The sequence below is a fragment of the Dunckerocampus dactyliophorus genome, chromosome 1 (assembly GCF_027744805.1).
Source record: "Dunckerocampus dactyliophorus isolate RoL2022-P2 chromosome 1, RoL_Ddac_1.1, whole genome shotgun sequence".
Taxonomy (NCBI): domain Eukaryota; kingdom Metazoa; phylum Chordata; class Actinopteri; order Syngnathiformes; family Syngnathidae; genus Dunckerocampus; species Dunckerocampus dactyliophorus.
In genome coordinates, this window is record NC_072819.1 from 18,020,358 (window position 1) to 18,032,912 (window position 12,555).

At 40.6% G+C, this 12,555-nt stretch overlaps 1 protein-coding gene across 1 annotated transcript in view; it reads left to right on the forward strand.

Annotated features, from left to right (window-relative positions):
* The window catches only part of LOC129178387 (vitamin D3 receptor A), an 83,521-nt gene extending 74,766 nt beyond the window's left edge, over nucleotides 1-8,755 (forward strand). Inside the window, exon 10 of the mRNA XM_054770588.1 lies at nucleotides 303-8,755. Within this exon, the coding sequence (XP_054626563.1) occupies nucleotides 303-556 (254 nt within the window). The 3' untranslated portion in view covers nucleotides 557-8,755. The remainder of the gene's footprint in view (nucleotides 1-302) is intronic.
* The last annotated feature ends 3,800 nt before the right edge of the window (nucleotides 8,756-12,555 follow it).

Consider the following 12,555-nt stretch of genomic DNA (forward strand, 5'->3'; position numbering starts at 1 on the left):
ATATATATATATATATATATATATATATATATATATATATATATATATATATCCAATCCAATGATTTTTATGTGTATGGAGTAGAATTGGTAAAGTAGAATGAAATCTTGGACTTGCTAATATACCATGTTTGATGACCTGTTTGTGAACTCTTTCAATGTTGTGTGACTGATGTTTTCTTTTCATCCTCCCACTTCCCATGTTCTCTTCCTGTCTTTCCAACTTTCTGCTTCTCATTTTCTCCTCATTGTCCTCATGCTCTCCTCACGGAAATGTGCACCATTCCTTCATTCCTTCTCCAGATCGCCCCGGTGTGCAGGACCACGGCCGCATTGAGCAGCTCCAGGACCGCCTGTCGGAGGCACTGCAGGCCTATATCCGAGTTAACCACCCGGGCGGACGCCTCCTCTACGCCAAGATGATCCAGAAGCTGGCCGACCTGCGCAGCCTCAACGAGGAGCACTCCAAGCAGTACCGCTCACTCTCTTTCCAGCCCGAGCATAGCATGCAGCTCACCCCGCTCGTGCTGGAAGTCTTTGGCAGCGAGGTGTCATAGCAGGAGGCAACAGCAGCAAAAAAATAAAATAAAAAAAAAAAACCCTGCCACCACTCTCTCCCCATAACACACCGCCGGAAAAATACCCTGGCTTTGATCATATGCCACACTTCTCCTCCTCCTCTGGATCGCACTCGGATAACAAGTTACCATCTTCTTGGATGGATCATCATGGATGGAAGTGACTCCCTTCATCCTCGTGACATTGCTCCATTGGAATAGAGTGTGCTTTTATGTATCGTCCAAACAAGCGTAGAAGAAGGCTTTGCAGGTCACAAACAAGATTGACGTGGTGGGCCAAGGAGGGGGAAAAAGCACAGGAAAAGGAGAGCCTTACTACGGTTGTAATTCCTTGCTCTCCGGGACAAAAGGGAATTTTGCAGGAATGTATGTATAATGCTACATAAATGAAATGTATAAGCTGAATTAGAAGAAGATATATTCTAAAAAAAAAATATATATATATATATATATTTAAGAGAGAGTTGAGAGGAAGCAACGAGTTGTAGTGTCGAGGAATTGAAGGCCGCTGCTTAGCTATGAGTCATCTTTAAATTCTGACGTGTGTGTTTGTGTGTAAGAGGAGTCCTTGTGTGTGTGTGTGTGTGTGTGTGAGAGAGAGAGAGAGAGAGAGGGAGAGAGAGAGAGTAATAACAAATGGACCACAAGGGGGGTGTGAGGCCTCGGCGCAGGGAAGGAAATAACTTCTCTGTTTTTATTTTTTTGTTTTTCTGGACCTGTGAAGTTTGTCGACTGATGACATCACGTTTTGTCGGATAATGACTGGGACTATCCGCCGTATATGTTGGGCTGCTAAAGAAGACAGCGACAAGATAGTTTGCTTGCTGTTATCTCAGGGAAAAAAAGTTTTGTCTGATGACGACGATGATTTATGATAGTGTGATGATGGCGTGCGTGGCGTAAGCTAATACAATCATAAGACGCTAGATTGTTTTCAAAGCTCTCGGCATCACTGTGATTTAATAGAAAGCAATTAACGTAAGCTACTAATTAGAGAACCACATTTAAAGGTCAAAGGTAAAGTTTATTTCCATTAATGCATGAGCTAAAAGTGCGGCCCATTTTTTGTGTTGGCCCTCTGAACCATTACAAACGATTTGCTTTGTCATGTATAACACAAAGCTGAGATGTAGGCTGTTTGTTCTTTAAAAATATTTTGCATATTTGGATCTGCGCTGAATTGGTTTTAGGATGTTAAGTTACCAAAAAAAGTGTCTCCCGCATACTTAGTTTTTTCTGTATGTGGCTCTTGGTGGAAAAAGTTTGGACATCCCTGGTGTAAAAGCTACTTTTTACAAATTTCTTTTAAAAACACCATCAGTACATATCAGTGTTCTCAACACGGTGCGCAGGCCTACAGCTCCCCCTTGTGGACGAACTTTGTAAATACCACTTGCTCAGTCTGGTTCTGTACATATTTAGAATTTAATGTAGGGAAACAAAAAATACTAAGAGAATTCAAGATGCTTTATGCAACAGGGACATGTATGTGTGGATGGAGTGGACACCTATGGTCAACATCACTGACATCTTCATGTGTTGACAGCTATTCAAGTATGACTCATTTTTGCGTTGTCACCACAAGGTGTCCTTTCCATCCATCCATTCCAAGATAATTGATTTTTTCCCGTCTCTTGGTAGTAAATGAATAAGCTTTTCATTTTTGATTTGGGTGCAAATCTGTTGCTCCAATAGGGATTGTCTACCTTGTGCTTGGCTTGCTTAGCGAGGAGTACCCAGGAGACTGTTTTTTTTCATGTTCCTTTGATGTTGTTCCAACCATATTCCTCAGAATCCTCCTGAACCACCTTATCAACAAAACCTTAAGGGAAAGAGTGACACTTTGGCCAGGACACACACCGAACAGAGTGATGGTCCACTCACACTGCCTCAGAATGACTGTCACACAATCATTAGCCAATGGCAAACCAGCATGGGCGTGCCTCTTCATCATCAAGTATCCTACTACTACTACTTCTACTACTACTACTACTACTACTGTTGCCTCAATCATCTCAGCTTTAACTCAACAGCCAACAAGGTTCTGCTTCTTCTTTGGTGCACCAAGGGCTGATGGGAGCAGCTGCCGTGGACGTGCCGTTTAAGCCTGTGAAAGAGTGTTTTAAATCCCACTCCCCTGCTAAACCAACAAGCAACATGGACCTCCCTCATGACTTTGTATAGAGCCTTTAACAGGAAGGATATGCAGTGACTGAACCCAAAGTGGTCAACATGACCTTTCTCACTACTCTGGCTCACTTTTGCAGACATTCTACAAACAAATGTTTGCCATCAACATCACCTGTTCTACTAAAAAAGGAATTCTCGGGGCGGGCGACTCGGAGGACTGGAGAACGTTCATATTTTAGGGTTCTGAGGATAAAGCCAAATTGTGATCTGTCTCTTTAATACGAGTCTCCCGTCCCATTCAGCCAGGTTTGCAGCTCCACCTCAGTCGCCTTACTTAAAGGGTGCTTGCACTCTAGTACACTTTGGTCCCTTTTTAATTGGACTCTGGTTTGTTTTTTCCCCTTGGTGTGGTCCATTCGTACTGTGTTGCAGGTGTCAATGCAGTAATTGAGCTCGGAAATTGCCACATTAGAGATGTAATGATATTTCCCAGTGCGCTTTCACACAACATGGAATCCCGCTGTCCCATGACTACTTTGTATCATTGATGTATGCAGTGGTGGCGACAATTATTTTCAACAAGGGATGGAAAAAAGAGTTTTCGGTGTTAGGCTTCACACTCCTGGACCATTGCGGAACACTCTTTTACACAGTAGCTGTCCCGCCTCTCTTACTACTTCTGAAGTTGTAAAATTGGCAGGTCAACTGAAAAAGACTACTTTTAGAAACTTTTATGGGTAGTGTGATGGGGCCCCAGAGGAACTCAATTAAGATTAACTTGCTCCGTTGTTGTTAGCGTTGTTTTTAGCATCGACAAACAACTTGGTGATTTTGTTTGGACCGCCGATTGCGCTAGCGACACCTACAAGACTTGTGCTATGAGCTAAACACACATTATGATCGATAAAGACGTGGATTGGTCGTAAATATGCAAACTCTTCAACTTTAGATTTGCCTATTGCACAGTGTATGCCTATCTTAGTGGTCCTTCACGGTTTGCTCTGCTTAGCGTACCATCAAAAGCTAAATTGCTCAATATGTCTCACCTTTAAGGGCACTTGGCTTTTTGCTAGTGTACGAAACCTGCTAGATTATCCATATAATCAACAAATCACAGTTTTGCTTTGTGTTTTGTTCATCAGAGCTGATTAACTCGCGAGTCCCTCCAGAGAAGAGAACAAGCTCTAGTGTTTTGTGTTGGTGCATTTTGATTTGCTTTAATGTTTGCAAAAGAACCAAAATCCAAGGGAAAAATGTCCACAAACTGGGACCAGAGAAAGTGTCCACTAGTTGTGAAAGCACCCTTCCAGAAACCTCACCCGCTAATGGAAATGGATACCTCAATCATGTCATGGAATGACTTTTTCACAATAGCCTTGAAGGGAACCAAACATCAGCTCCTAAACCACACACACACACACACACACACACACACATACTCCTTTAAAGGAGAATTGCTGTACAGTAGTTGTGTCCCAATGTCAGTAGACTGTTCGATGTGTGAGTGGATCCCAATGTTTGGATGTTCTTATTTCTCTATCATCAAGTCTTTTGTCTGCAGCTTAGCTTTACTAGTTAGCGCAGCATTAACCAAACATACTACCTCTCCCTTCAGCACATACAGTCAGTATATATATAACTCTTATCTGTTATTTTGTGTCCCAACACGATTGTGTTTCCCCTTTTTTTAATTTAACACTAACTGAAAGGATTAAAAAAAAAATGTACAGTCATTTTCCTGGATGAGATTACCTCAACATATCTCCACATAGGCCTACGGAATAAGTCGATCATAAGCCTGTTTTTTTACATTTTTGTGATATGTGATTTAGATGATAGATAAAATGCACTTAAAACTGGAATGAAGCGTCACCCCAAGGTTATGTTAGCTGGTGGCCCCCATAGAAGTTGGATTGTAGTATGAGGAGGTGTTTAATTTTCACCATATGTACCATATGTACACACGAGTGATAATCAACAATTCTATTTTTATTATATTTATTCAAGCAAAGCTAATCAAAGCCAGAAATAATTTTAAAAGTAGCGTTGGTAAAAAATAAATTAAACCTGAGCCTATTCCAAGTCTGGAATAGAGTGCTGTGGAGAATTAGAATACAATTTTAAAAAATCAAATTATGTATATTTTTTTATGTATTTATTAAGTCTGTTAGATCAGAGTAAGATAAATTCAGTACATTAAAAAATTTAAATAAACATTTTTTGGCCCCCCATTTATGAGTAAAGTATAAGGGAGAGCCACTATTAGGGCCACACTGAAAAGAGCAACCAAAATCTCCTGGAATAATTTTTAAAACTTGGAATATTTTGAGTCAGGTTGTATTTTCTTTCTTGAGAAATTAAGAATTGTATTACAGTAAAGTCAAGAGTATTCTCAAAAAATATGAGAATAAAGTCATATTTTCCCCTGAAAACATTGTACAATTATGAAAATAAAGTAGTAATTTTAGAGAGTTTATTTACATTGAAAAAATGCAACTTTATTTCTGTAATATTACGCATAATGTTTTTAGTGTAATATGACTTTTTTTCTAATAACTTTCTAACTTTACTCCCATAATACTAGAGCTAAGTTTATTGATAATTTTCAAGTTTTCTCGTAATACAATTTGTCTTTTTTTTTCCTCACAGTAATATGACTTCACTGTTGTACTGCACATTTTTGTTGTAATATTTCAACTTATCCTATAGCAATATTACGACTTTAATTGCATACAATTTAACAGTGAATACAATACTTGTCTTGTAATATTCTGACTACCCTACTAGCGGGACATTATTTTAGCAACATTACGACTTGACGTCATATCAAAAGAAATGAAAAACAAATTCAGATATTTTGACTTCATTTGCATAAAATGTGGAATTTTGTTTGAGTAATATTGCAACTTTATTCCGTCAGCATTACGACTTTATTCTTGTGGTATTGTTTGTTTTCAGTGTGGCCAAAATATACAGACGATTGTCAGGAAGTTGTTGATGTGAAGGCACCACCCCCTTGGAGTAAGTCCACTTGTGTGTCACCGTGGAACCCATTTAAGTCTACGCTCTTTACGTTGACCGACTCATCAAGTCCTGGTCCCCAGTATTCTTTTTATTACTAAAAAAAAAGTGTCCACTTAAGCCAAAGTCGACATTTTAGATACGGTGTCAAAAACCTTGTGTCTCTGGCCAGAGTCACAAGCCAATGTGCAAGCAATGGCTAGTGTGGGTTTGGCTTATGCTGACAACCGCCTATGTTGGCATAAGTCAGCCAATTCGAGGGATGTCGACTTAAACGGGTTCCACTGTATTCAAAGATGCATTAGTTGTGTTTGGTCCTTTGGGTGTTTATGGAAAAAATCAGAACAATGGATGCCAATACACTGATGGACAGACTTACACAAAAGGGAACATTAATACGTCATTATTGATGTAATCATTTAGAAACTGACTGTGTCGTAACTTTCTCAACAAGATTGTAACATTGGGATCCTTTTTTTTTTTTTTTTTTTTAAGATCACAAAGCTACAATGATGTTAAGGTTATCTTAGCTCCTCCCACTCCAAGACCAACCACAACAGCAGCAGCAACAACACAGCAACTCTTTCAGCCTTCTCTGTCTTACACTTGTTAGCTGCTTGCTGCAGGAATCCTTCACCTTTCTACTGTGAATTACACACACACACACACACACAGACTTTAGTCAGCATCACTATTACATCACATGTTGCTCTCCTCAGGTTTATTTGACACCTTCGGCCACCAAATTCATTACATAATCTTTTAAAGTACTAATTTGTACTGTTGGTCCAAACTTCAATTTGAACAAATTCATCACCAGTTTCATTAGAGTGGCTGAGTTTCTCTGTCATTATGGCCACCATTGGGTTTTCAGCTCAATTTGGGTTTGTATTGTCAGCAAGGGCACCGACTAACACCAAATACTGTTGCAATAGCTGGTCCGAAACGAAACTGCAATTCACCAACTTGAACACTAGGTGATTAAAAAAACTAAACCAACCACTTATGTGACTTGAATTAATTTTCAGCTATTAATGATAACTGGCACCTTACATAATAGAAATGACATCAATAATCTATAAAGTCAAAGTAGTATAATTCATGCGGTAGGTCCTTCCAGCAATTATTAAAATTGATCACCATCTTACATAATAAAAATTAACAGACTCAAAATACGACAAAGGCTTGTGCACACACGTGCACATGCACAACGTAAGTGTCATTTAATTATGTGATCAATCCTCCTACCAGTTATTACTCATGACCACCACCTACCACACACACACACACACAAAAACACTCAAAACTAGTCTACAGTCAAAACCGGTAGGTTTGCTCACACGTGGGCGTGTTGTAGAAGTCATGCCAGTTATTAATGATAACTGACACAATAGAAATCAAATTCCTTGGAACGATTGTTGATGCGCATTGAAGTGCATCTCAATGAATTACAATCTTTGAAAAATGTATTTTATCAGAACTTATTTTCTGTAGATTCACTACTACACTGCTTGAGCCTATAATTTACTTTTGTACAATACTCTAAATTATTGAGATGCACCAGTATGTGTTGTATAGTTAATGCAATCAGTCCTCCCAGTTATTAATAACCACCACCTTGCTCAATACAAATAAACAGAAGGACTCAAAATATCCACCAAATGAAAGCCCACTGTACATGTGCTCATGCGTGAGCACATGTACAACATACAGTAGGCATGTTCTGTCATTAATGGGATTGATCCGCCTGCTGTTTATGCATAACTGCCACCTTACATCATAGAAATAAGCCACAAATTGAGCAAAGTTGCCATTAAAGCAGCTTTTATTGTGTAATTCTGAGAAAACGATGCGAATGGAGCGGCCACTGATTTGTTTTTGAACCTGAGGAGAGAACAGATTAGTTTTAGGATGCGTTTCTTTCTTCCGCTACCTCTTTTTTGCTCATGTACTTGTACAAGACACGATCAAACTTACAGATGTTGGACACCGTAAGAAAGAACACACTACCGTGTACTGTGTGTACTGTGTGTACTGCGTGTACTTGTTTCTCCTTCACCAGCAGTTCTTTGCCAGTGATGCACTTCTGTAAATGCTCCGTCTTGTGTGATCTTCTATTTGTCCTCCATTTGTCAACAATCTCAAAACGATGCTATTGCTCAGCCCAGTTGTACCTTGGTGTGCCTAGAACCCACAGCCTTATTTTGGGACAATATCAGGGGTTTTAATGCAGGACCATCTTGTCTGTAGACACTTTCATCACTTTCTTTACGTTCCTTCTCAAATATAATCACTTCAGTATGTCTGCAGCTTGATTCTATATATATATTTAATTACCAGGAGGTCATCATTAATCAGAACAACTGTAAACAATATTTACATTTTCTTTAGTTGTAACATTTTGGTATAAATGAAATTGATAAGCTCAGCAGACCGTGACCTCTGGTGAAAATAATAAAAATGATCATTAATATTTAGTCCCAAGATAAGTACCTTTTGAACACGTGAACGCCACCATGCAGTAAAAAAAAAAAAACAGCAGACCTCATCGCGTTCTCATTTGTCAACATCACACAGTTGCCATGTCGTCACTCTAGATGACGCGCTCTTCAACAAGGAGTACTGTTATACATACAGGAAGTCAACCGCTGTCTGTCCGTTTTTGTTGTTGTGCGTCGCCGTTTTTCTTTGTCTCTTCTCCTTCTTTCATCCTTGCAGTTGATCTATTATACTTTCATTACATGCATTGTATTTAGTTCTACAAAAAAAAAAAGTACTGGTGATAATAATGTGTCGAGCAAATCACAAATAAAGCAGCTGTACATAATGATGCAAACACATTTGTTTAAGCTTTTTTTTAAACTAATTAACAAAACAAGATTGAACACGATCACGTAATTACAATATTCCACATAAAACAAATGTAAGACATTGTTTGATGTGCCATGACAAGAACTATATTTCTACTTCTAAGCATACTGTATATACATGATTAAAATTATTAATTTTGCACATGACACTAATAAAATGAAGCTTTCTGTGTGAAGATTGTGTGCAGTATTCTGTCGGTCATTGTATTCTATTTAAATCTACATACAGTATTTAGATGCAGATGGTTTACGCCTTTGGTCGGCAGAGGGCGCTCACATCCCACCTTGGTGTTGCGCAGAATGAATTCTTAATGACTTACTTCATTATTATGCGGTCCGTCTTGGTCAGTAGGAAGCAGTACAGCATATGGACTAAAGTATTGGGACGGGTCCATGTGACGTTGCTGAGCTCCTTTAACGGTCGCAAGCAGGAGGCTCGATTTTTCTTTCTTTAAAACCCTCACGGTTTTAAAAGCAAGGCAAGAATCGTACCGATTGTCCACTAATCCACACTTTTTCAGGGTTTTATGTCCCACATTTTATGTAAAATTGATTTGGAATGATGCCTGAAATGATCTGGTCTGTGGGATGCTGCTGGGTCCACGGTCATTATGGTACATGTTTGTTTCTCTCTGTAATTGCTAACAAGTCAACATTAGCATCATGATGTGTTTTCACTGCAGATGTTTTTGCCACCACAAGCCAGCGTGTGAACGTCAGCGAGTGTAGATAGAGTGACGCTTATCTACGTCAGCTTTATGATTTATAGTTAAGAGTTGTGCTTGAGGCAGGAAAAAAAAGGCGTCTGAAGTGTTCTCACATTCCTGCGTAATTCTCGGGAAACAACACTGACACACAGGAGGCATGCACAGGCGTGAACACACACACACACAACTCAGTGTGACGTGTTCACGTTTACTGGAATGCTACAGGATGTCCTAATACTGCAACAAATCAGGATGTTAAAAAAAGAGATAAAGATGCATTACAGTGTTCCCATGTTTATCACGGGGGATAGGTTCGCAAAATAGCCTGCAATAAGTGAAATCTGTGAAGTAGCCAACTTCATTTTTTACAATTATGTATGTTTTAAGGTTGTAAAACCCCTCACCATACACTTTGTTCACTTTTCTCAGACAGAAATGAACATTTTCTCACATTTCTCTCTTGTTTAAACACTCTAAGCTCAAATTTCGTTTGAATTTTAATGATCAACCTTCTAGGTTGGACACGATAAATTTTAAGTGACTCACATGTATTTCACTCATCTGACCATGCTTCGTTCCGGCGCCGTTCAGCTGTAGCGTTTTTGTATACTTGTTAAAACGGTTGATGGCGCCCTAAAGCCGGTTAGCTGCTTCTTCTATTGTTAATTGGTGGTTAGCAAACAGCTCACATGGTTACCTAGTTTGCTTGCGACCACTGACCACAACAGGAAATGGCACAAAGAAGACAGTGGTGTACAGCCAATCAGGACGCACGACACAATGGCCGGGATCTTCCTTAGCCATTCAGGGCTGCTGTGGCTTTTCCTGGCACATACACGCATCGTGAGACAAGGTGAAGGGACGACATCTTCTCCAGCTGCACACGTCTTCAACTCTCACATGAGTAATGGTAATTAATGGTAATGGTTTACCATGCATACTACATGCATACAAGTTACAATGGAATACATCACATACAGTAGTACAATTCACAGTTCCACACGTCCAAAAGGAGTAGGAAGAAGCAAAGTTTATTTAATCCTATACCCCCCATCTATTCCACATCTAGTACAGTACATTTATGCACCTCCTGTATTCCATACGTGTTTTTTTTATACATACAGGAGTGATAAGATAACATCCACAATATGTGGATGTAATTATTAAGATTTTTTCATAATAAATAGAAATCATATATAATAATCAGTGTAATAATAAATGAATAATGATGAATAGACACAAACATAACATAAGTTCAAGACTCTTCTTCCTTGTATTTATAACATCAGCTGCTTGTATTGTTTCTTAAAATCGCTCATCTTAGTGCTTTGTTTGAGTTCCTTACTCAATCCGTTCCATAATTTGATTCCACATACTGAAATGCAGTACTGTGGGTTTTGAGCATTGTTCTCGCTTATACATATTTCTCCTGTCTTGTAGAAAAATAGTTTTTGACATTGTTGGGTAACAGGTCATTGTTTGAGTTATTGTTTGCTTTATGCATTTTTTTAGTTGTTTGAAAATTTACTAAATCAGCAAATTTTAATATTTGTGATTTTAGAAAAAGAGGATTTGTGTGTTCTCTATACGCGGCGTTATGGATTATCCTAACCACATTTTTTTTTTTTGCAATACATTTAGGGAGTGAAGTGTACTTTTATAGTTATTGCTGTCACGTTGTGGCTTACGCCAACGAAAAAGATTGGAACCCGTGATGCAGAATGACACAGCGCTAGTAAAAAATCTATTTATTAAACAAGAAAATAATACAACCAACAGAAATGACTACTAGAAAGTACAACGAAGGAACGCAGGGCATGAGCCAAAACAACAAAGAACAAAAAACACTGCTAGGCAGGAAAAAAGGTACTCACAGAACAAAAAGAGCTGCAGGAAAAAGGTGCAGAGCAGGTAGAGGCAGTACAAATAACAATGGCAGAAAATACGCGAGCAAGGGGACCAGTTGGGAGCCAAGGGACGAGGAACAGGAAGCAGGGTTGGCAAGGGAATAACTGGCAACTGGGTAGTGACTGAGCAGAGGTATATATGGAGCGTAGCAGATTGATCGCAGGTGTTCCTAATCACTCAGAGCAGCCATGACACTGCAGGGACAAAAACAGAGGCGGCAGCAGAGTGCAACACACGGAACATGACAGTACCCCCCCCCCTCACAAGTCGCCCCTTGGCGGCATACCTGGTTTGTCGGGATGGAGAGAGTGGAAGTCGCTGATGAGTGTTGGGTCCAGGATACAGGAGCGGGAGACCCATGAGCGCTCCTCTGGTCCGTACCCCTCCCAGTCGACCAGGTACTGCACCCCCCTACCCCTCTTCCTCGAGTCTAAAATGGCCCTTACCGTATACGCTGGGAGGCCATCGATCATCCGCGGAGGAGGCGGAGGCTCAGCAGGAGGACACAGTGGACTGGAGGATACAGGTTTAAGACGAGACACATGGAAGACTGGATGAATCTTGAGTGATGAAGGTAACTTGAGTCTGATGGCAGCTGGACTGATGATGGATTCAATCGTGTATGGTCCCACGAATCTGGGTGCCAGTTTCCTATTGGTGTTGGCTAAGGGTAAGTCCTTGGAGGATAGCCATACTTCTTGGCCGGGTTGATAGTTCGGGGCCGGGGTCCTGTGACGATCTGCCAACCTGCGGTTGCGAGTTGAAGTGCGGGCTAAGGCTGCTCTGGTCTCACGCCAAATCCGGCGGGCCCGGCGGATGTACTGATGGACAGAGGGGACAGCTACTTCTTTTTCTTGAGCTGGAAACAAGGGTGGTTGGAATCCCAGGGCAGCTTTAAAGGGTGACATGCCTGTGGCTGTGCAGACGAGTGAATTGTGGGCATACTCGACCCAGGGGAGGTGGGTGGACCATGAAGATGGATTCCGATGGCAGACACACCTGAGAGCGGCCTCCAAGTCCTGGTTGGCCCGCTCAGTCTGGCCGTTGGTCTGGGGATGGTATCCTGAGGATAAGCTCACCGAAGCTCCCAATGTCTTGCAGAACGCCTTCCATGCTTTAGACGCAAATTTAGGCCCCCGGTCCGACACAAGGTCCATAGGGATGCCGTGTAGACGAAATACATGTTTGACCAGCAGGCGAGCTGTTTCCATAGAGGACGGCAACCTGGAAAGTGCAATAAAGTGTGCCATTTTCGAGAATCTGTCGACAATATTCAATATGACTGTGTGTCCTCGGGATGCCGGTAGGCCTGTGATGAAGTCCAGTGCAATGTGGGACCAAG